Genomic DNA, 23,920 nt, shown 5'->3' with positions numbered 1-23,920 from the left:
TCGGGCTGGAGATGGGGGTGCAGACAGATGCTTCCCCACTTCTTCCTTCCCTCTTTCAGTCTGGCTGAGAATCTGGGGGAGGAAAGTCCCTAGGGGTGGAGAGGAAGTTGAGAGCCGCCGCCGGGTGCTGGGCCTGGGCAGAGAGGCAGAGCTAGGAGACAGAGCTAAGTGCGGCGTTGCAAGATGTCTATATTTGCATGCTGAGCTCACTGCTGCTCTTTTCCTCCCCAGAAAATAAAATTACATCATGGTGGGGGGAAGGCAGGAGGGCGATATATTCGGGAAAGGTGAGAGGAACACAACCGGGCATCACCCCCGAGGAGAGAAGATCCGGGGCTCCAGGTCAAGGGGACGAGGCCCCGTGTTGCTTCCCGCCTGCATCCCTACCCACGCCCCCGCCCCCAATGTGGAGAAGCCCGAGCTAGCCTCCGATCCCTCGCTAGCGGGTCCCCTGACCCAGAAGGGGAGAAGAGAGGTTTTTCCAAACCCAGGTCAGCCAGCTAAGAGGATCAGAGGCCCGAGGCCCGCCGAACGCCTAAACCCTAACGCACTCTGTGCTCCCCAGGGTCCCAGCCGCCGCGGCCACCGAAAGGGAACCAGGGGACGAGGGTGTCCCGCTGGGAAAGAACGAAACCCGAGGGCCGGGTCCCGCAGTCCCCGGGGGCGCGGGCAGCGGCCCTCGGCAGCCCACCCGCCGGCCCTCCCTCAAGCCCCGCCCCCGCCCCGCCCCCGCCGTGACGTCACCGGCCGGCCGGGCGGGGCGCGCGGGGCTCGGACTCGGGCTCGGCGGGCGGAAGCGGCGGCGGCGGCGGCGGCGGCAGGAGCGGCGGGAGCCGAGGAGGAGGCTCCGGACGCTGCCCAGGAACCGGGACGCCGGAGAGCCGCGCCCTGAGCGCTTAGCCCGCGGCGGTGAGAGGCGGGCCGGGGCCGGGGTCGGGCTCGGGGCCGGGCGGGCGCGCAGGGGCGGCGACCCGGGGCCGCGGGGGGCGGCCGGGGTGCGGGGTGCGGGGCCCGGCCCGGGGACACTCGGCCGGGAGCCCGCTTCCCGCGCGGGCCGGCTCGGCCAGGACCCCCGCTGCGGCCCGCGGGGGCCACCGGGGGACCGGCGGGCGCGTGTCCGGGGCAGGGGGGCGGGAGCCGGGGGCGAGGAGGAGCAGCTAAGGCGAAAGCCCTAATTTCCTCCAGTCCGTGTCGGAAGCGACAGGGACACGCACACCTACGAGAGACACGCCAGCACACACGGTGACACACACCCATGTGACTCTTCCACACATCGCTTCGCACACAGCAAATCACAAACGTCCCTGCACTACACATCCACCCCCTCCCCCCACGGCCTCCATGTGCACGTCCCCTGGGAGAACATCTGTCTGCGGGACAGCTGAGTGGGGGCCCCTGTCCCCAGGCCACCCTGATTGTCTGGGCACAGTCTCCGAGCCCTGGGCCTCAGGTTGCCCCTCTTTAAGACAGAGGGACAGGGAGACGGGATCCGGAGTGAGTGAGCCCGCCTGGCGCCCCGACGCTGGGGGAGCCGGGAAGGTAAGGGGCTGCTGCGGCCTCTGCCCCCCAGGTCCACTTAGGTGCCGGGAGCGGCTGGTTTCTGCGCCCCGAGTGGCCCATGGATGGAGGAGGGGGTGGGAGAAGAGGAGAGGGAGAAAAAGAATGAGTATGAGTCAGCCAAGGATGGAGCCCAAGTCAGAGAGAGAGAGAATGAGGAGAATGTGTGCGAGGGACAGGGACACAGTCGGGGACGGGAGGGGAGGAAGCGAGGCCGAGGTGGCCAGAGCAGTGGGAAGCGGGCTGGGGGCTGGGCGGCACGGGCTCCGAGAGCCAGGACCCGGCGAAAGCAGGATGGGGCGAGGCCCCGGGGAGTTCGAGAAACGTGCTGAATGTGTGGGTTTTGTTTCTCGACGAGTCTGGCCCCCAGGCTGTCAGAGCGATTAGCTTTAATTGCTCTTCCCTTTGTGGCTAAACACTCCGTTGGGGAGATTGCCAGAGATGCCCTAGGCTGCCCACTGCCCCGGTTGCCTACTTCCTCACCGCCCCCGACACCTGTGCCCGTCCTGTGTGCGTGTTGTCATGCGTGAAGAGGGCCACGGAGTCACGCCCTGCCGGGCCGTCCCCTTCCCTACGGACCCTCACGCGCCACCTGGATGCAGCCAACCAGTTCAAGCCCCTCCCCCCCCTTCCCCAAGCTGCCGCTCTCTGGGCAGCAGGGAAACTCATTCTTTCCTAAGAGTGTAGTAGCCCTGGGTGTTCAGAGGGGGACACTGAGTCACAGACCCCAGCGGTCCTCGGTACTCGGGGCCACCACCCAGTGAGACCGGCTGAAAGCCCACTGATAGGACAGGAGGAAGGGAGCGAGAGACTGCAGGAAGGAGATGGGTGAGGGGGAGAGGTGGGAAGGAAACCGAAACAGGAGTAGGAGAGACACCACCACCTGAGTGGCCAGCACTCGGGCCACCTCACCAGCAGGCAGCCCTCTCTGCCCTGCCCGACCCGATGCCAGAGGTCTCCTGATGCCCCCATCGCGGGGCGTCTGCCTTCTCTTAGACTGAGGGCCTCTGTGCCCAGGGCTAACCCACCTGCCTTCTCAGCCTGAGGCCCGGGTCTCCCCTCATTCCCAGGCTGGCCGGCTGAGTCTTAGAGCCCCCTTCTTCCTTTGTTACAGGAAGAAAGACACCCCCCCCCCCAAAGCTGAATGGAAGCTAAGGGAAGAAGTCAACTGAGTGGGTTATTAAGGGAATCATTAGGACTAGGACTGCTTGAACTTGGGGCCCAGGTAGAACGGGCGCCCTGCCCTCCCTACTCACCCCTCTGCTTCCCCTCGCCTGGCACCCCATGCCCGGATCCAGAATCGAGGCAGTAAGACCCCCTCCTGCTGGTATGGGAGACCTCCTCCACCCCCCACTCCGGCAGCTGCCACAGATGGGTGGGGGAGGCTTTGTTTTGAAGTTTACTGGGAGTTTGGGACCAAACGGGAGCGGGGATGGGCATGAAGTAGTGTCCCAACGCACAGGGGTTACCCCGATTTGCTAGGCTTCTCAGGGTGCCCCGGCCCACTGCTTCCGCAGGTGGTGCCCCAGGGCCCCCACCTGTCTTGCTCCGGGCTCCTATCCCCGGAGGCCAGCATGTAAGATCCTCCCCACCTGCCCCTCTCCCCCCAGCTTCCTCCATCACTTCCACTTTTGTCAGGGCTCCACCTGGGGCCAGCTTGGAAGGAGAGGGAGGGAGGGAGGGAGGGAGGAAGGAAGGAAGGAAGGAAGGAAGGAAGGTAGGTGTGAGGAAGCAGTGAGCAGAGCACAGAATGATCTGGGAGGGAAGGGGACTGACTTCCTGGCAGCCTCAGCTCCGGTCCCGGTTCCTGCCTTGGTATCCTGTCCCAAGAATGGCCTCCGCCCAGGCTGCCTGGTGTTCCCCAGACAACCTCTGTGCTGCTCCGGGGACCTGGAAGACTTTGCAGGGCTGGGAGGGGAGGAGACGCCTCTGTAGGCCCTGAGGAATCCTGAGTCTCGGTGACAAAAGTGACCGGGGGCGAAGGAGCCCGGCTTCTGCCAAGCCCCACCGGGGCCACACCGCCCCGAGGACGGTGCTTGTCCGTGAGACTTGAGAGCCACCTAAGGAGATTCCACTTCCTTGCGCCCCAAGAATTCCCCAAGGGGCTGGCCTTGCCCCTGCTGCCCCGCCCAGGCCTGGCTGGACAGATCTCTCCTGGGAGGGACCCCCCAGGCCGCCTTTCCCACTCCTGCAGGGGGCCTTACTGCACAGCTTGTGTCCCTCCTTGCCGCTCCCACACCCCTCCCATCCAGTGGTGTCATTGTCCCCACCGCTGGGGGAGGGGGGGGCAGAACCGAGGTCACCCTGGTAACCGCGGAGTCCCCGCACCCTCCCCTAGGATCCCTCCTTTGCAGCCTCCTTCCCTCTCCCAGCCCCGGCTCTTCCTCCATTCTGTGGGCCCTCCTCACCCTTCCCTTCTCTCTGCTTTCGGGCCTGTGATTACAGAGCTGACACACGCGTGCGGCGTTCACACACACGCACACACACACATACACACACACACACACACCTCGTACGCTCACCGCCACCCATCCAGCCCTAGCACGTACACATCCATTCCCAGAACACGCACGCACCCCCACACCCCGCCACCGCCACCTCCCGGTGCCCGCGCCCCTCAACGTTCCCCCCACCCCCGCGCCTCTTGGGGGCCTCGCGTCTGCCTCGCGCTCCAAGAAAGCTCCTACCCACCGCCCCCCTCCTTCGTGGGTGGCTCACTCACACATTAATCCCTCCCCGCCCACCTCCCCTGGAAGTCTGTGTTTTAGATTCAGAGCCCTAAACCCAACTTCCTTCCAGGAGAGACACACACACACATTCTCCTTCCACAGGATCTAGTTACAGCCTCTTCTGCGTGAAAATGGACAGGAGACCCCTAACCGCTGTCCCATTTCCCAGCCGAGGGCTTGGTCCCAGGGTCTCCTCCATGGGGGGGGGGGGGGGGGGACAGGGTCTTCTTGGGGGCACCCTGCCTCCTTCCCGTGCTGCCCCTTCCTTTTGAGCTCTCTCCACCCCCCCCCCATTGATGTCCTCATGCCTGGACCCCCCTGCCCGTCACCCCCCTCTCCTGGCCCGGGATTATGGAGGGGGTTGCAGGGGGGGGGGCTGGGCTCCAGAGCCTGCTGCTGTGACCTAGATTTCAAGGCAGAGACGGCTCCTGGTGCTGACAGTCAGAGAGCATTGTTCCTGGCCCGGCCTGGTGGGGCGGCCGCCGGGCCCTGCTGTCTGCTTGCACCTGGCTGTGCAAGTGAGCGTGCCCGTGAGTGCCTGTCTCTTGTGGGGGTCCTGCTGGCTCATTGTGTGTGTGTGTCACAGTGCCTGCCACCAAGGGAGGCTTGTTGGTTCCGGTCCGAGTAGGGGGTTGGGAATGCGGACTTCTGGGTCCACGCCTTTTACTATGCCATGCCTCTCTGCCTCAGTTTCCCTGCACCTAGACCAGAAATAAGGAAAACGGGGTGAGGCCAGCCCCTCGCCGTCTGCTACGTTCCCAGGCCAGCGTTGGGGTGATTTGTGGGCAGTCCCCGTCAAGTACAAGGTCGTCTAGCTCCTTGTCCCAATCCTTGGTTCAGCCAGAGTTTAGGATGGAACTTACTTTTTAAAATGCTTTACTTTTCTGATTATAAAAGAAACATACATTCATCGTGGCGGGGGGGAGCCCCTTTTAAACTCAGCACCGGAGTTTCACGTCTTATCACTTCCAGAAGTTCATTCTAAGGTCTGACCTTCCTTCTTCCTGTCTTAGTCACGCTTCCTACCTAGTGGGAAGGAGGGCCTTGAACGTTCTCTACCTTCCCACTTCAAGATCTTCCCGAAAGAGGGGTGGGGTGAAGGCCTAGGGGAGCCGCAGCCTCGCCCAAGCCCCCTCCAGGAGCCCATCCCGAAGGTGGTGCCAGCCGGACGTGGGTGCAGGCAGCGGTGGCAGCCCCTTTGCTGCCAGACTCTCCCAGAGCTGCCTCGAAACCCCTTCCCCTGCCACCCAGCCAGCCTGGGAACCGGGCAGGGGGCCAGAGCCAGCCGCTTGGTATTCTGGGGCGCGGGGGCTGCGGGCGTAGCACAAAGGCTAGGAGAGAGGGCTGTGCGGAGGCCCGGCGGCCATCAAGGGAGAAACGGGCTCCACAAAGGTGGGGGTGGCCTGTTGCTTCCCCCTTCCCGCCCGCCCGAGCCCTAAGGACTGAATACAGGGGGGCACAGAGGGGCCAGGGGACCGTTAGACCAAGCACCTAGGCATCCATCCAAAATGAGTCATTAGAGGGGCGGTGGGGAGTTGAAGTGAGGGACCCCTTTGCTTCTGGGGAAGAATGGGAGCTAGAACACACGAGCTCTAACCAAGCAGCCCCCCCTCCTGCCCCTCCTGCCCCTCCCAGAGCTTCTCACTGCCACGGCCGGCCAGCCTGCCTCTCCCTGAAGGTCGTTTTGGAGTGTTGTGGGGTTTTTGTTTTGTTGGTTTTTTTTTTTTTTTTGACAGGGGGAGGGGTTGCAGGTGGGTGGGGCGATTCTGGGGGGGGCCTGGGAGGCAGTGGGTGAGAAAGTCTGGAGCAGGTTGCTATGGTAACCGCCTCCTCAGTCAGGGGAGCTGTTGCCAGGGTTACTGCTGGGGGGGGGGGCAGAAATGAAAAAAGATGGGGGAGAAGGAGGTGTGACTTGTCACTCTAGGCTGAAGCTTGGCCCCTAGCTTCTCGTCTCTTCCCGACTGCACCCGCCGCCCTTGGGTCTTCATTTTCTCCCTCCAGCCGGGGGAGCCCCCCCCCCCCCAGCCTCTGCCAGGGTGGAGGGAGCTGGTGGAGGCGGGTGCCGGTGAGGAAACCGGACTGGCACCTCCAGCTCAGCCGCCTCTCCCTTTGTTCCTCCCGCCCCCAGTCATGGCCGAGTACGGGACCCTCCTCCAGGACCTGACCAACAACATCACCCTTGAAGACCTGGAACAGCTCAAATCGGCCTGCAAGGAGGACATCCCCAGCGAGAAGAGCGAGGAGATCACTACTGGCAGTGCCTGGTTCAGCTTCCTGGAGAGCCACAACAAGCTGGACAAAGGTGGGCGGGGGCCGCGGCCTCTCGGGCTCAGTCCTGGTGGCGGCAGCGAGAAGCAAGGTCAGGGCCGCACGCGCCAAGCACTCCCCTCTCCGGCAGGCCGGGAGAGAGGCTGCGAGTAGAGACCCGGGGGTGGTGGTCCCCTGCGTGCCTTACGGTGCTGTCAGTCACTAACGGGGGCGCTCACACGCCCCTGTGCTATTGTCAGATGTGTGACAACACATTAAAACACAAGTCAAAGGCAATGAGATTAGAAGTAAAACCACAGGTTCTGACGTTTTTTCGTATCCACTTTTAGAGACCACACTGCTCTGGGAGTGGCTTGGGCGGGGAGTCGGTGCGTTAAGCTAGCCCTGCAAGGCAAGTGTATTTCGAAGGCAGGGTCCAAAGCGGGGGCATGCCTGGCAAAGGACCACAGTCCCAGAGGCAGGAGTGTCTGGTGTGCCTGGAAGAGCAAAGGGGGCCTGTTTGGCTTGGCTGGTGGGGCCTAGGGTACATTTAGTGGTGGCTGGAAAGGTAAGTTAAGGCTGCGCCGTGGGGGGCCTTGAGGGACGGGGTATTCGGCGGGCGGTAAGTGACCCCTGGGCCCCGTGGGCCGCGAGAGGTACTCGTCTGCCTGTGGCATGGCGAGCGGTCAGGAGGCGGCTGCAGAGGGTCACAGGGGAGGAGCCAGGGAGGAAGGGCGGAGGGCGTCTGCAGTCTAGAACCGGCCCAGCCACGGAGAGAGCATCCTTCTGGCCACGGCCGTGCCCGGGCTCACGAGGCCCAGCATCTCTCCTGGCTGGTCTGGGGCCTGCACCCCCACAGGTGCTGTCAGGAAATTCTGCTGCTGACGAGGAGGAGTGCTAGGGAGTCAGCGTGGGTGTGGGGGGTCAGGAAGGCCATTTAACTCTTCTGTTCTCCCCTCCCCGCAACGTGGAACCTGGTATTCAGCCCGAATCCCTCGTTCTAAATCCCTAATGTTTTAAACTTCACTGACCAACCACCTGCTCTTCCCGGGAAGTCCTCCGTATTTACTGTTAGTGCCTTAGCTTTCTTGTCCCGCTCGGCAGCCCCGCCCCTTCCAGGGGCATGCCCTCTGATAGCCAGTGTGGGTCCCAGAAGCCTGGCCTGGTGGGGCAGGGGAGGCCTCTCCAGCCTGGCTGACCCCGTCTCCGTCTTCCTTCAGACAACCTCTCCTACATCGAGCACATCTTCGAGATCTCTCGCCGCCCTGACCTGCTCACCATGGTGGTGGACTACAGAACCCGTGTTCTGAAGATCTCCGAGGAGGATGAGCTGGACACCAAGCTGACCCGCATCCCCAGTGCCAAGAAGTACAAAGGTAGGAGGCCACGCCTTCGCCGTGCACCTGTCCCCCCGCCCAGGGGTGATCCTTGGAGCACTTGACTCTGGGGAGAACGGAGGCGGATGCGGCGGGCCTGCCTGCTGTCGTCCATGCCTCCCGTCCCTGGACACCTCCCTTTTTGCCCCCAGACATCATCCGGCAGCCCTCGGAGGAAGAGATCATCAAACTGGCTCCGCCACCGAAGAAAGCCTGAGCGAGGGGGAGGAGAGGAGGAAGGTTGGACCTTCACTGGACCACTCCCTTCCCCCAGCCTCCAGGGGAGGGGCGAGGGCAACCCCCCCAGTCTACCCACTTACTAACCTGGTCCTAACCCCCTTACTGTGCGCGTGTGTGTGCGTGTGCGCACGCTCTGGCTGTCCGTCTGTATGTCTAGCTCATCAAGTTCCTCCTCCTTGTGAGAGGATGGGGGTCGGGCTGGGGTGGGGGGGGCTTCGTTTCCCCACTTTAGGGGGAGGTGGGGGCTGTTTCTATGCAAATAGAAATGGGCACATTCCTCCTACTGCCCTTTCCTCCACTCTTCCCCCACACGGCCGAAGTGTGGGAGCAGAAAGGACCTGTATTTTCCTACACTGAGGAGCCGAGCTGGGGGTGAGGGCCTGGGGAGAGGTGGCTGGACCTAATGACGAGCAGCGGGAGGGAAAGTGGTTACCCAACCCCCACCCGGACCGGGCAAAGAACAGCCAGAGTTCCGAGTTTGTACTCCCATGCTGGATTGGCCAACGAGTCTTTTCTAGTGGTTCCTCAGGCTGGAGGGCCTGGGCCCCAGCAGGTCCCATTTTGCTCCCCTCCCATGGGCCTAGGATGGGTATGAGCCAGGGATCTAAGGAGAGCGGACCGCTGGATCCCTTCCTGGCCCCGAAGTTCAAACCCCGTGGAGCACCCAGCATTAGACCCTCCCGCCTCCCCCAGAGCCCATGCTGGGAGCAGGCCCCCCTAAACCAGATGTGGGGAGGGGGGCCCTCTTTTCCACTCCTTTATTCCTACTCAGACTGTTGCACACACTGACTCCAAACCTAGGGAGACTGAGGAATGAGCTCCTTAGGTCTTAACCCCAACCCCGTCCCACCCACAGGGTCCCAGCGTGGTGACTACAGGCGACCCTCCCTATGTCGGGTCTAGAACGCCCCCAGCTGGAACGAAGGGAAGAAGCTAATTACAGTGTCTTCCTTTGCACTGACCACCTGCCCCCCACCCCCGCCACCCTGCCACCCCACCCCCAGTTCAGTCCAGGAGGGGACTTGTTAGCCTGTAGCCCATCTTCCCCACTATCCTGGCGTGTTGGGCTCGTGAATGCCTCCTAGCCAAATCACTAGAGTGCAGTGACCCCAGCCTCCTTCCTGTGCCAAGATGCCCTCCCTGCCCTGACCGTGCTAACTGTGTGTACATATATATCTACATATATGTATATTAAACCCGCACTGCCATGTCTGCCCTTTCTTGTGTCTGGCATTAACTTAGTGTCTAGGCCAGGGCGGGGGTGGGGGGGGCGGCGCAGTGAAGGGAGCGCCAGTCCAGTGGCTATGTAGTGAAAACGAAGAAACTTTCTTCAAGTTTAAATTCACATGCAATCTCAAGAGACTATTCAGAGAAAGTTTTAAGTTCAGAGCTTTGAAGACGTGGGAGCAAAACTTAAGTGGGAGCGGAGGGCTGGCTGTCAGAGGAGGGAAGAAGCCAGACTGGCCGGAGAGAGCCGCCTCTGTGCCCAGCCCAGCCGTCCCCTCTGGCCACCGCTGCGGACACCTGCCTTAACACATACACCTTGAGTACTCCACACAGTTTTGCCTTAAAGGACCTTCCCAAGTTTCCCCAGCCCTGTCTGGCTTCTCCCTCAAGGACAGAGAGATACTTGCAGAATTGGGAGGGGGGAACTGAGCACGAATTGTCCTTCCGGTCAGGATATGTGATGTGAGAGTGTGTGTGTGTGTAAGAGGAGGGAGAGAGAGAGAGAGAGAGAGAGACGGAGGAAGGAATTAGGAGCTTTCTCTGAAGAGGAGAGAGGGGGAGATGGGAGAAGGGAGACAGGGTCATTTTCAACAGAGTCTAGTAGTATCTCTGTAAGGCAAAAATAATCTAAAAAGACTAACCTGCCCTCCCATCCCTGTACTGCTGTGAGATCGTCCCTATCCTGTGCTCCCCCGTCTGCAGTGTGCACGGCCTCATTCTAACCCTGGAATAAAGGTGATTGTACTGTACCCGGTTCTAGAATTTCTGTGAATTACCAGGACTTTGGAGTCTTTGAATGACTGGGGAAGGGAGGGGGAGCGATACCCCAAATCCCTCACTGCAGCCTGGAAAACACCCCTAATGGTATCCTTCCCCCCGCCTCCCCCCACCCGTCTCCCGAGTAGCCCTGAGCTATGGGGCCTGCTCCACTGGAGCCCAGGCCTGGAATCAGGACTGTCCCAGACCAGACCTCCTCAAACCGTAAGGGAGACAGGGCCAGGAGCCTATAGTGGAAGAGACCAACCCGGTCCATCACGAATGAATGGGCCACATGTCGCACACACACAGCGGCAGTCAGAAAGGAGAAGAAAAGAAAAAAAAAAGCTTTACTGACAGAAAATACACAATCAATTCCAGAGCGCATGGTTTTCAGGCCACTCCACGACCCCTCCGGCAACAGGAGTGCGCGCGTCCCCGCCTTGGGGAGGAAACGCAGCAGCTGACATCTGGTCTGAGAGCTGCTGAGAAAAGGGGCAGGAGGAAGGAGTGCCTTCCATCCCTTCACTCTGCCCTTCCTTCCTGGCCTGTTCTAGGAGAATCGGGCCGCCTCAGGATGCAGAATCCCTGGTTGGGGGCTGGGGGGGCGGGGGGGCGGGGTGGATAGCAGCACAAGCAATAAGGGCAAAGATTCAACTTAGGACTTTCATTCAGCGACCAGTGACGAGACAGGTGTCCAAGCCCCAGCTATCTTCATCCTTAGATTAACGATTTGTCCCTCAGTCGCAAGATGTCAAGAGGTGGACCAGCTAGAGAGGCCACCCCAGGAGGCCTTTCTCTGCTATACTCTCCTCCCGCGAGGAAGGGGGCTGCTGGGGCAGGGTGGGTGGCTTAGAGAATCAAGCAGCTACAGGTAAGAGTGAGCGTGTCCTCTGTCACGTACAGTATGAGGAGAGACAGTCTGCAGTGGCAGAACCTTCCTGAAGTCACAGTTCAGTCGAGTTTTAAAGACGGGCCAGCCTCTGGTTGGGAGAGCATCCTGGAAGCACCCACAAGACCCAAGGAGAGGTAGGAGATCTGGGGCAAAGAACTGAAAGGAACTCCGTTTTCCCAATCCCGCAACCGCGGCAGGAAGCAGAGAAGGGCAGAATCGAGGATCTTTCCGTTCTGGAGCCTCCAAAAACCCAAGGGGTCGGCCCCCATCTCTGGTGGCCGCAAACAGAGGGCGGGCTGGGCCCTGTGTGACTGCGAGGGCAGGACTCCCACCCTCCACCTTCAGTCCCTTCCCTGCAGTCACGGAGGACATACAGGTATTCAAACTGACAAGAATTTTAACGTGCTACATCCAAGTTTGACTTGCTTTTTAATATATTTATAGATATAAAATTAGGCCTCTAACAGTGACAGGGCAAGGAGACTGCTGCCACCAAACAACTTTTTTTTTAAGTAACAGAAGAGGTAACATCCTTCCTATCCTTCCTCCACTTCTGCCCCTCCTCCCGCCACCCCAGCCCCCCTCACCAGACCTAGTTAGGGGTGACGGGATGAAGAGAAGGGCATGTGTGAAACACCGTGGGAAGGACAGAGGATGAACGGGTGGGAAGGACAGTGAAGAGTGTGGGGCGGTTAGGGGCTCCAAGGACTCCCCAGAATAACGGGATCCTGGGATGGGGTCGTCTGGGGGCGGCGGGGGTGGGGTGGGGGCAGGGGAATGCAACTGTCACAGACTTTTAAAACATAAAGAAAAAGGTCAACAACCTAAACCAAAGAGAGAACGGCACATCCACCGCCCCCACCCCGGCCCATTGGTACTGAACAGCCAGTTATCCCCGCCCCCCACCCAAGAAACCAGGGAGATTAAAGAAAAGGAAACCCCATTCCCTACCCCAAACCAGTTAACAAAATAGGCTCCCCCTCCCAAAAAAAAAACAAGGCTTTGGGGAGAGGCCGTTTCTGCTGAGCCCTCTGCACCTCTCCGCGGAGCCCATGCCAGGGCCTGGCTCCTACTCCTAGCTACTCCGCAGGTTCACGCCCCCTCCGGTCTGTCTTTCTCCCAGGAGGTCTTTCTTTTATCTAAAGCAAAAAGTCCAAAGTGCGTTTCTGCTGAAGGTAAGGGCCTGAGACAGGAAAGGGCTGTCCAGGCAGGATCGGGGTTGGCAGCTCCGGCCCGCCCCTCCTGGGTCCGAGGCCTCAGGAAGGCATGCACTGCACCCGGTCGGGGCCCTCCTCCTCGTCCGATGTGTCTGAGGAGCTGGGGGACTCATCCGAGTCTGCATCTGTGGCCCCAACCCCAGGCTCTCGCCAGCGCTGTAGAAAGGGAAAGGCTTGTTAGTAGTTTCCCCACAAAGAGGACAAGCCTGTTAGGTCTTAACTGTAACTCAGGTGCTCTAGGCCAGGGGTCGGCGGACTTTTCCTTAAAAGGGCCAGATAATAACTATTACCGATCACGTCTATTGCATGTGTCTATTGCAACTCTTCGGCTCCGCTGTGGTAGCACGCAAGCAGCCACAGACAACGTGAATGGACGGGTATGGCTGTATTCCAGTAAAACTTTATTTGCCAAAACAGGCAGCATGCCAACTGCCAGAGTTTGCTAACCCCTGCCCTAGGCCTCTTCGGGCCGAAGGAAAAACAGAAAGTCACTCTGACACTTATCATTTTTCCCAACTCCTTCCCCACCCTCACGCCTCTGCAAACACCGCGCTCGCACGCGCGGCGATGGAGAGCAGAGAGCAGACCCCACCCGTCTGCCTGGTGGCTCTTCCAAGGCTACACCAGGGCTCTGGTGGGGGTGCAGGACAATGGATAAGAAACCCAACCACAACCACCCGATCGCTTTTCAAAATGGCGAGGAAGTGTGCACTAGGACATGTGACCCTTGCGGGGGTCACCGCCCCCGGGCGCCCACCCCCCCACGCCAGCTTACCCGGTGGTGGCGTCTCTGTCTCAGGTGATGCATGAGGAACCAGAGCATGTGGCTATCAAACAGGTCAGTGTGGTGCAAGCTGTCTTCATCCCGCTCCCGCTTGTTCTTCTTAATCACCTGAACCAGAGAGGGTGCTGGGGGTGAGTGTGGCGAGTAACGACTAGGGACCCCGGCCCTGATCAGAAGGGAGTGGCGCCCCATCCCCCTGAAAACGTCCTTCAGGAGCTGTTAAGCCGAAGGGGAGCCAGACCAGATTAGGAAAGGGTGCCCCAGGTTTATCCACTGAGAAGGTCAGGAAGCTCTAAAATAGAACGATTCTTCCTAAAGACCCCCCTTCCCCACTCCGCCGTGAACTCAGGGCACTCCACAGCTGCCCCTGGACCCCTGCGCAGGGGATGCTCCCCGAGGGCCAATCACAGCCGTGTGGGGGAGGGTGTTAGACTCAAAGTGCAACATGGACCTCCGCAGTCAGCCGCTTACATCCTTCAGCCCCGTCAGCTCAGTGGAAGTTTCAGCAGTGGGTGCCCAGATCTTGACATCATGGTCTAGGCCGCTGGTTGCCAGCACAGGCAGGTGAGGGTGGGGCTCAAGACAGTTTACCTGGTCAAGAGGAAAGGAAACCACAGGCTCAGGGGTATATGGGAATAGGACTTAAAAACCACTACTCACCTTGAGCCAAACATATTCCTCAATCAGAGCTGAGAGAGTGCTGGGAAGGCAGGCCCAACCATCACGAACGCAGGCCAAGGGCCCTGGGGGTGGAAGAAACGCTGGACACAGACTGGATAGATAGAACAGGCCCATCTCTCATCTCCCAGGTATAGGCAGGGGTGGCCTCGCCCTAGACACAGCCGCAGGGGCAGGGGGGTGACTGGCCAAGCTCACTGCTGGCTTCACAAAAAGGCAATGAGGTCCAGATGACCTCATCTACTCCGGATTCCACAGTTCCAACTTGCCCAAGGCTGGAAAAAAAACATCTCAGTGCCTTTCACCAAATGGCAAATAAATTTTTAAAAATGAAGAAAGCAGCAGCTGCCGCTGAGCCCCCAGAAAAGAGAGAACAATCACATTCACTTGGCACGGTTTACTTGGACTAGAGGAAGGCACAGGCTGGGGAGGGGTGAGGCAGTGGAGGCACGCGGATGCTGGAGAACCCTGCACGCCCCAGGGGGACGGCATCCTGCTGCGCACCCGGAAAGCCCAACAGGCTCAGCCATAGGGTGGCACAGTGTAGGAACACAGCTTCCTGGGGCATCCATGGCATCAATCTAAACCACCTCTGGGTACAGTGACTGCGCAGGAGAAAGGGACTGTGGCAGACAGGCAGGCCTTCTGGCTTCAGCAGCTTCCTTCTGTCTGGAGGCACCCATGCCCCCTGCTGTCTAACTTGGAAACATCAGCCTTCCAAACAGGGCAGGGCAGGGCAGGGCAGGGCAGGGCAGGGTAGGGCAGGGCAGGGCAGGGCAGGGCAGGCAGCTCCCAGGGCCACTGGAAGAGCTGGTCCCAGATCTAGCTGCTAAAGCATTTTGGGGCTTAGTCAGCCAAAGAATAGATAGGAAAGGCACCCGGAAGGAAGAGGGTGTGGCCCTAGCCGGTCCTCACCCGTGCCCCCCCCCACCATCCCATCCCGCCTTGCAGCTGCCCCCGTAGGCCAAAAAATCCACCCCTGGCAAAAAGCCTCTTTTATCTTTTCCTCCTCTCTGGACCAACCTCCTCTGCCTGGCCTGCACACGCAGAGAGCGCAGCTGAGGGGAAACTGGGGCCAGCATGGAAAATAATACTGACCCGGGCTTCCAATCGTCTTTGTTCTTCCATTTTACAAGTAAATAAATGCTCAGAGAAGACTGAAGTGAAGCCCGAGCCTGAGAGTAAAGCAGAAACCATGTTTCCCCTCTTCTCCTTCTCTCAAGCCCCGTATCAGCTCACTGGGAAGTTTCTACTGGGGCTCTTTTCGGGTGGTGCGGACAGTTCTCAGCATCTGCGGCATGAGGAGACCCCAGACAGGAGCTCCGCTGCCGGAGATTATTATCCAAAGATACGTGACAACTTACACGTACAAACCGGAGATCATTCCGCCGCCTCCTGATGAGCCCTCCACCCTGACTACCTCTCCTGGAGCAAGTCAGCAAAATCAAAAAAATTCCTGGCAACTTGGGACTAAGGACAAAGCCAAGGGCAAGAGAGACAGCAGTCAATACCGTATAGTACCTGGGTTGGAGCCTGCAGGGGGAGCCGACAGAGAGCTTCTGGGCCAGGCCCGTCTGAACGCCAGCACTACCCGGTCAGTAACAACCTGAGCGGAGCAACGAGCTCCAGCCTCAAGAGGCCTGGGCTGGGAGATACGCGGATGGGACAGAGCAGTGAAGTGCTCTGGGGGACCAAGGACTGTCCTTAACATCAACCCCACCCCCTTGTCCTTAAATGGGAACAAAGAAAGGACTAGAGACTGACGCAAAACCAGAGTCGAGAGACGTGGGCAAGGCGGATGATAACTTCTAAGATCCCTTCTGGCTGTAATATTCTACTTTACAATGAGCTGCAATGTGTCTTCTTTGGAGGCTGGTGCCTGGCGACCTGCTGCGGGGAAGTTAGGGCCAAAAACACGGAGGTGGCCAGGTGGGAACACACAGATCATCGAGCTCACATGGGGACAAGAACAAGCTGGGAAACGCTCTTCAGGGTGCAGCCTCTAGACCTCTTGTTCTGGTCTCTCACTCTCGTGACCACCAGATCCAGGCGTGGGGCCCGCCTATCCCAAGCGGCTGGCTGCCCTCTCCACCTGAGAACCTGGATTACCCATCAGACCCTGCTACTGGCAGAGCTGAAAGCAAACCGGCCTGCAGAGTGGTTTGGGAGAGGGCAATCGGCCCTGCGTCTCTCCGGAACGGAACGCAAGACAGTTTATGATCTAGAAAGGATTCACTGGGCCCTTCTGACTTCCTTCTGACTACATGCCTACTGCAGAATTCTCACGAAGACTCCAGTGTTTTAGTTTGTTCACTGCAGGTGATAGAGGAGGACCTACGGAAGGGCAGGACAGGAAGCGGGCAACAGTGAGATACGCCTTCAAGCTCCACACCCTCTCCACATGCGTCCAGGCCAGAGAAGCCTGGGATCTCTACTGGCCCCAGGTCCCAAAAACTTAGACAAAACCAGAAAAAAAATCTGAAAGAGCTTCACGTGAAGGCAAGAAACACACAAGGAAAGGGAGCCTGACTGCAAAGCACCATTTTAAATTCTACCACCATTGTCTGGACACCTCATGAAGAGATGGGCTCTTTGCAACTGCCCGGAGCTGAGACGGGATGAAAAGGGAGAGAGACCAAGCTGTCTCAGCCGTTCCTGACAGGCTCCTAACCAGACTCGGGTAATCAGTACAAGGCAGTCTCCCAAACTGCCTCTTTCAGATCTTCTGCAGTCCAAAAACCTTACAAAAGGAAGCCACTGAATTCCTTTTCCGAGTCTGGGTCTCAAAAAAGAAAAAAAATATATGATGAGCTAGATGGGTCTTAAGAGCTGACCGTACTTCACTCCCCAATTCAGGACCCCTCATGCTTCCTTTCTGCCCTACCCCTACGAAGGGTGTCTGGAATTCAAAGGACAGGCAGACTGATCTGCTCATGGGCTGTACAGCAGGCTGCTCAGTCATTATTTAAACCACCACCACAACAAATCACCGTATTTGCTCTGTCCCTATCTAAATGTAGATGTTACGGGTTTATATTCATTTAAATATAAACATGACACTTCACCTCTACGTATTTAATATGTATCTCCTAAGTACGAGGATATTCTCCTATATAAATAAAACGCTATTGTCACATGACAGAAACCTAACATTGAATGCCCCACGGAAGGATGTGTGGACCATATTCTGACTCTCCCAACTGCCTGAAAAGTGCTCCTTCTACCTCGTATCCACTGACCCAGGATCTAGTCAAGATGCCTCCTCAGCTACTCTTAAGGGATGAGGCACGTGGCACGGAGACCCCTTTGGCACCGGGCACGATGGGAGTGCCCTGAACTCCAGTGCTCTCCTTTCAGAAAAGGTGCATGGCTAGAGACCCCTCATTCGGGCCACAGGCTCTTCCCTACAGTCCCCTTCTCTCCCGAACAAACCATGCCTCAGAGGGGCAGAAGGCAGAACAGGAGAAAACATTCCATGCAAACCTCAGCACCCCCTGGTGCCTTCGATGTGGCTGGCCAGACTCCAAGACAGGGCATCGCGCCGCCACAGTGAACTCAGGGGCCCTGCGAACACCTACCTCAATGGCCAGAAGAGCAGGGAGCCGGCCAGGCCGGCACAGCGTACTCACCACGCCTCCCTTGTCCCCCTCCATGAACTGCACGATCTGGCAGGAGGACTTCTCCCAGAGGAAGATGTGCCCGCAGTCACTGCCGCTCACCACAAACTCGCTCTTGGGGCCATAGAAATTGACGCCTTTTACTGAAACGATGAACGAGGGAAGAAACCACACGGAAGTTGGCATCAGGCCTGTATGTATTTACCTCATAGGGAATTTAGTTATTCACAAAGTCCGAGTCAGCAAAGAGCCACAGAATCCCTTTCATTTTCACAAACCAAATCAAGGGCTTGTGCGTATACAACAGACAGAGCAAGAGTCATGCCATTCCCCGAGCCTGCTTCTAGTCCCTCCAAGAGCTCCGTGGGGCAGAGGGGCTCCGGTCCCTCGGTGGCAGCCTCAATCACCGTGGTCTATACCCTGCGGGGCACCCCCGGCCTCACGAATGCCTTACCTGTCCCGGCCTGAATCACCCCACTAGGCAGCCCTGTTCCACACTCCCGGCCCATCCTTGGTTTGTGTGCTTCCTTAGGACCCCGTCAGTGCTTCCTGGGCCGGCAGTGGGGCTAAGGACGACGGAGGAATATGCCACAGTTGCCCGCAAGAAGCGCCCGTACCCAAGACTGAACAACAGGGCTCCACTCTGGGACGTGGCTAGGGGAGCTGGGGGCCCAAGCTCTGCGCCGAGCACGGGGCTGCACCCTCGCCCTGGCTGCCCGTGGACTAAGTTCCAAGCCCAAGTTCTCCCGCTCTCCTCACTCGCTCCGAAGGAAAGGACACGTCCCTCCAAGTCAAAATTATGACAGATACTTGTTGGGAGTGGTGGCAGCAACAGAGCCGTGGCCACCCCAACTTTTCTGTACACGAGAGTCCAGTAGGGAGCTTCTCAAGAACTCCAACCACGCTGCACCCCACGCCAGCTGAATCAGATGTCTGAAGACAGAAGCCACGCTTCGGCATTTCCGAAAGGTCGGCAGTGAGTCCGTGGCACGGCGAAGCTAGGCAGCCGCACGCAGAACCCAGACGGCCGTTCCCGCCGCAGACTGGGGAGGAGCCCCCAGCACCACCCTCCTCCTCTGGCTCCTCCCAGAGACCCACCGCCCCCTCCACCCTAGAGTGAGCAGCTCCCCATCTCAGGCAGTTCGGTACCACCGGCAGCGGACGGCTTTCCCAGACTCCCCGACAAGCCTGGTAAGCCTGCAGTCGCCTGGAAAAATAGTCACCCACGTCTCCTTACGCCCAGAGGAAGTAACCTCACTGCAGGGATTGAGGGGCTTCGGGCCCTCCGTGCTTGAGCACAGCAGGCCCGTGAAAACCCCTGGCCAATTAATCAGGGACACCCTCCCCCTGCCAAGTCCCTCAGGTAGTTCTTATCTGTACAACCTGATCGAAACACTGCAGTTCTCTAAGCCACCGGACAGAAAACTAAAAGACAGCCTCACCTGTGGCATTATTTCTGTGGCCCTTGTATCTCTTCACATACTGGGCCCCGTCGCTGTGAGAGGAGTTGAAGAGGTAAATGTCTTCGTCGTTGTAACTGGCCAGGAGCTCTGCCAAGAACAAGCAGACAGTAGTGAAGGCAAAGGCTGAAAAACAGCCGGGACCAGGAGTCGGGGGCTGGGGTGCAGCTTCTGGCCGGTAGTGCCCCCTCCTAATACCCGGGGATGGCACCCATCTCACTCGGTTGGAACGGCAGGCAGGTCAGGTGTCCAGGGTAGACTGAGAACACGCTGCCAACCCAGGGGTAGCAGGATGCTCAGGAAGGTCACACCCACTGACTCGAGGAGGAGCCGAAGGCGTGAGCACCTGCTCAGGCAAGGAGCCTGGGCTTCGGGACGGGCGCTGCGAAATCTGATCTGCGGGTGGCGCCCGGCGCCTCCGGGGGTCGTCTGCTGTGTCCTCCCGCTCGTGTGCTCACCAGCAGCGACTACTCCCCAGCTGCTCCACTCGGAGCCAGGGCACGGCGGTGAGCGCCGGAGGGCACGCGCCTCACTGGCCCGGCAGCTCCCTGGACAGAGGGGGCGCGCCAGCCTCGGAGCCGGGCCCTGCGCACGTACCTGTGCCGTCGTGGCTGAACACAAGACAGGTGATGTTTGCTTTGGACTCACTGTTCACCTGCAATAAGGAGCAGATACTGACTGATGCCCCACCCCCCCACTTGTCACACCACCTTCAGGAAACAGGTCTTCCTTCAAACTCCCCTCCATCTTCTCCCAGAGAGCGAGAGCGCAGAAGAGAGAGACGGACAGGAGTACAGCCAGTGACACGCGGCCGCCTCGGGGGAGAGGGCTTTCGGCTGGCCGTCTTCTGTAGGATGCCAGCCATCCTACGTCCGCCCTATCTCACTCAGCCCCACCGTCACGGGGCAAGGCAGTTATCTTTACCTCCGCACTTTGTCGCTAAGAAAACCTAGCTAACGGAGGTGAAGCGACTGCCGGAGACCGCAAAGCCAGTAAGTGGTGGAGCCGGGATTCAAATCCAGGGGTCTGACTCCAAAGTCCAGGCTCCACCCGCCAGGCCGACAAGTTTGGGGACAGCCTTGGGGTTGAGTCGGGGAAGCCTGGAACCACCGGCCCCTCGTGAACCTTACCAGGTGGTGAGGACAGAATTTCTTGAGCACTCCGTTGTTCTCATTCTCATCAATTTTCCTCTGGTCGTAAATCCTGCCGTGGGCGGAAACGACGGAGATGTTACAACTTAACAAACCGATCCCTTGAAGAGCTGCGATGCGTAGTGGCGGGCACCACGGCCAGTGGGAGGTCAGGACGGATAAAGGACAGTCCCCCACCAAGCTTCTGGCTCCCGCTCTTCCCTGAAGGCCCGCCTCTCCTACCCCCTTCCAAACCCTAGCTCTTCTCCAGGTGGTAATCCTAAACCACATCAGCCTGAAGCGGCTTCTGTCCTCTCCCAGCTTGTAATCGCTTACTGTTGATTTCCACCGAAAGCTCCCCAACAGGGTCCGCTGCTACCAGGCCGGGCTCGTGCAAGTCCTCGGGTCTTCGGTCCCGTCTTGGCCCCTTACTTGGCTGGTTCTCCCTCTCGTTCCCCACGGTGACAATTACGAACACCCGCCACACCAGGATCTCCTCCAGACGTCCTCTCTCCTGCCCTCATTCCCATCCAACCACGGTCCCCTTCCCTCATCTCTGCAACCCAAACTCTGACCATCCATTCCAACATCTGGGGCAGATGTCGTGTGCGAGCGTCCCGCCAGGCGCTGGACATCTGGGAGAAACCACACGCGGCGGCGTGTTTCCTCCAGTCTCCGCGCCTCCTCTCCGCAGCTGCTCTTAACTTCATCCCTGCAGGACCCGATTCCGTCCGTCTACTCTTCAACCTCCTCCTCGTGCCTGTCCGCCCACTTCCCAAAAACCCTCCCTCCACTGACCGGCCCCACCGCTGCCTTTTCTGCCCTTCCCTGTTGCAGTCAAATTACTAAGCGGAGCAACCCGCATCAACGCTTTCACCTCCTCGCTCCCTATTCGCCTCTCAATCCACTGCAGTCCAGCCTCGGCCCTCAGCCCTCTACTGAGACTTGTCTGGCTCAAGGCACCAGGACCCGACGGCCTCCGCCCACAGCAGGGTCTCGGGGCGTCTCTCTCGCATCCCGACAGCGTTCACCACTCCTGCCCTCAAACGGTGTGTTTCCTTGATGGCCAACGGCCCCTTACTGGTGTTCGTGAGCTCGTCTGTCTGTCTCTCTAAAATGCCCGTGTTCCCCAGAGGCCGGGTCTTCAGCTCTCCAGCCTCTGTATAGGGAAACCGCAACCTAGAGAGAGGTTTCGCTGAGATTATTTGTATCCTTCTGACCTCCTTGCTCATGTCGTCACCAGAATCATTCCAAAATGCAGTATTTTGTGTAAATTCCCGGCTTAAAACCTACTCAGTGACTCTGTATTTTCTACTAGATAAAGTCCAAACTCCTTAGTACATACAACTCTCCATCGCTTCTCAAAAGATCCTACACGTTACACAAAAACAAAACAAGAAAGCGATGCTTCCCTGAAGACACCGTGTCGCAACCGTACTCTCTCACCTCCACACACACAGCTCCCTCTACCTGATACGCTGATTTTGTCTTTAATATTTCCTCTGTGAGAAAGAACAGCATGGCGAAAGGGTTTCTACCACATCTGAGGCGTACGATCTGAGTTCAAATACTAACTCTGCTACTTAGTAGATGAGTAATCCTGGGAAGTTACTTAATATTTTTAATCCTTACACACCTGTTTCTCCAGAATGCTCCCTGTATGTCAAGTGTGTGTCTAGCACATAGCAGGTGCTTAGTAAACACTGGATGAAGAAATGAATGAATCAATACATACTTCTACTCTCCACAATTTCTTGCTTAATATCCTCCTGCGTTGAGAATTACCCAGAAATCTTTGCTAAATGAACACCGAATGAAGAAAAGACAAATAGGAGAGGGGCCTGGGTGACTCAGTTGGTTAAGCGTCTGGTTCTTGGTTTCGGCTCAGGTCACCATCTCACATTTCGTGGGTTTGAGCCCCACGTACAGCTCTGTGCTGACATCGCGGAGCCTGCTTAGTTGCGTCTCCCTCTCTCTCTGCCCCTCCCCTAGCTATCGAAAAAAAAAAAAAAACCCCACAAATAGGAGACTGCTATATTGCTAATTAGTACTCTTCAACAAACAGAGCATCTGATAATCAATTTTTTCCCTCTATACTAAACCAACAATTCTTAAATGTCACTAAGCAATCGTAAACTTTGTAAGTCTGCAAACTAGTAAAACATATTTACTTATTTTTTAATGTTTATTTATTTTTGAGAGAGACAGAGAGACAGAGACAGAGCATGAGCAGGGGAGGGGCAGAGAAAGAGGGAGACACAGAATCCGAAGCAGGCTCCAGGCTCAGAGCTGTCAGCACAGAGCCTGATGCAGGGCTCAAACCCACGACCTGTGATTATGACCTAGCCAAAGTCGGACGCTTAACCGACTAAGCCACCCAGGTGCCCTGTAAAACACATTTAAATACGCAATATTTTGGTATATGGACCATTCAGTATTCCTCAGTATCTAATGCGCTCTGCCCCTCCTCTTTATGAGGAAATCTTTACACTCCTTCCCCTTTCTTCGGTATTTATCAAGAACCTACTATATTCTACGGGGCGCTCAGCCGGTTAAGCATTGGACTCTTTATTTTTGGCTCAGGTCAGATCTCCCAGTTCATGGGATCAAGCCCATGTCAGGCTCTGTGCTGACGGCATGGAGTCTGCTTGGGATTCTCTCTCTCTCTGCCCCCCCCCACCCCCCCCACCCCACCCCTGTGCATGTGCTCTCGCTCTCAAAATAAATAAACTTAAAAAAAAAAAAGCTACTATATTCTAGCTGTGAAGCTAGACTAAGGGTTGGTAAACTTTTTCTTAAATGGCAAGACAGTGAATATTTTAAGCTGACAAGCCACCTGGTCCTTGATACAACTACTGAACTCTGCCACTGTAGCATGAAAGCAGCCTTGGATAACACGTAGACGAACGGCCAGGGCTGTGCTCCAGTAACACTCTGCTTAGGAAAAAAACAGGCAGTGTAGCCCGTCAACTACTGAGCCAGACAGCGCCGATACAAAGATGAATACGAATTTTTCCCTTATTTTCTGCGCATAGGACAGGACGAAATTTCAAATGGCAGAGACTTTAGTTTTTAGAGCAGTCCCAGGCTTACAGTCAAGTGGAGAGAGCTGACAGAGATTTCTCATACACTCTCTGTCCACACGTGAGCGTGATCCCCACCATTATCAACAACACCCACCAGAGTGCTTTGTGTTTGCTCTTACCAAGGATGAAGCTACACCCACACATCATGATCACCCAAAGTCCACAGTTTACCTGAGGGCTCGCTCTTGACGTGGTCCTTTCTACAGGTTTGGACAGATGGATGATGACACCTACCCATCATTATGGTATCAGACAGAGCACTGTCACTGTCCCCAAAATCCTCTGTGCTCTGCCTGTTCTTCTCGCCTCTCCCGTAACAACCACTAGTATTTTTACTGTCCTCATAGTTTACTGCCTTTTCCTGAATATCATGTTGCTGGGATCGCATAGTGTGTAGCCTGTGCAGATTGGTTTTTTTTTTTTTCACTTAGTAATATGCATTTCATGTCCCTCCATGTCTTTTTGTGCCTCGTTAGCTCATTTCGTTTTTAGCACTGAATCCTATCCCATTATCTGGATGTCCCAGTTTATGCATTCACCCACTGAGGGACACCTTGGTTGTTCCCAAGTTTTGGTAATGATGAATAAAGCTGCGATGCACGTCGTGTACAGGTTTCGCTGTGGACAGAACTTTTCGGCTCCTCCGGATAAATACCAAGAAGCATGGCTGCTGGATCAAACGGAACAGCATGTCTAGTTCTATGAGAATCGATCACACGGCCTTCCAACGTGGCTGGACCGTTTTGCATTCCCAGCGATTGTTAGGGTTCCCGTGGCTCCACATACCTGCCAGCATTTGCTGTGGTCCGTGTTCTGTAGCAGTCTCTCGTTGCTTAATATGTGTTTTCCCGATGACACAGAGGTGGAACACCTTTTTATGTATTTACTTGCCACCTATATACCTTCTTCAGTGAGGCGTCT

General features: G+C 57.5%; 2 protein-coding genes across 6 annotated transcripts in view; one reads left to right on the top strand and one right to left on the bottom strand.

Moving 5' to 3' along the window:
* The first annotated feature begins 775 nt into the window (after positions 1-775).
* On the top strand, positions 776-10,125 carry PEA15 (proliferation and apoptosis adaptor protein 15). Of its 2 annotated transcripts, XM_047839647.1 has the most exons (5): positions 776-909; positions 6,415-6,588; positions 7,754-7,909; positions 8,062-8,149; positions 9,006-10,125. In XM_047839647.1, exons 2-4 carry the CDS (start codon positions 6,417-6,419, stop codon positions 8,124-8,126), a joined length of 393 nt encoding a protein of 130 aa, XP_047695603.1. In that variant the 5' UTR covers positions 776-909; positions 6,415-6,416; the 3' UTR covers positions 8,127-8,149; positions 9,006-10,125. The 2 variants fall into 2 exon arrangements, with proteins under 2 accessions (XP_047695603.1, XP_047695601.1); XM_047839645.1 differs by having other exon boundaries at positions 8,062-10,125.
* A 339-nt stretch (positions 10,126-10,464) lies between these two features.
* The window catches only part of DCAF8 (DDB1 and CUL4 associated factor 8), a 41,612-nt gene continuing 28,156 nt past the window's right edge, over positions 10,465-23,920 (bottom strand). For all 4 annotated transcript variants that reach the window (XM_047839643.1, XM_047839644.1, XM_047839642.1 and 1 more), the window contains 7 exons: positions 19,914-19,986; positions 19,381-19,438; positions 18,766-18,873; positions 17,336-17,466; positions 13,500-13,619; positions 13,020-13,136; positions 10,465-12,400 (listed from right to left, as the gene is read on the bottom strand). In XM_047839643.1, the coding sequence (XP_047695599.1) occupies positions 12,284-12,400; positions 13,020-13,136; positions 13,500-13,619; positions 17,336-17,466; positions 18,766-18,873; positions 19,381-19,438; positions 19,914-19,986 (724 nt within the window). In that variant the 3' untranslated portion in view covers positions 10,465-12,283. The remainder of the gene's footprint in view (positions 12,401-13,019; positions 13,137-13,499; positions 13,620-17,335; positions 17,467-18,765; positions 18,874-19,380; positions 19,439-19,913; positions 19,987-23,920) is intronic.

Source organism: Prionailurus viverrinus, chromosome F1 (genome assembly GCF_022837055.1).
Source record: "Prionailurus viverrinus isolate Anna chromosome F1, UM_Priviv_1.0, whole genome shotgun sequence".
NCBI lineage: Eukaryota > Metazoa > Chordata > Mammalia > Carnivora > Felidae > Prionailurus > Prionailurus viverrinus.
Note: the sequence above shows the minus strand (reverse complement) of the source record. Positions and strands in the feature narration are given on the sequence as shown.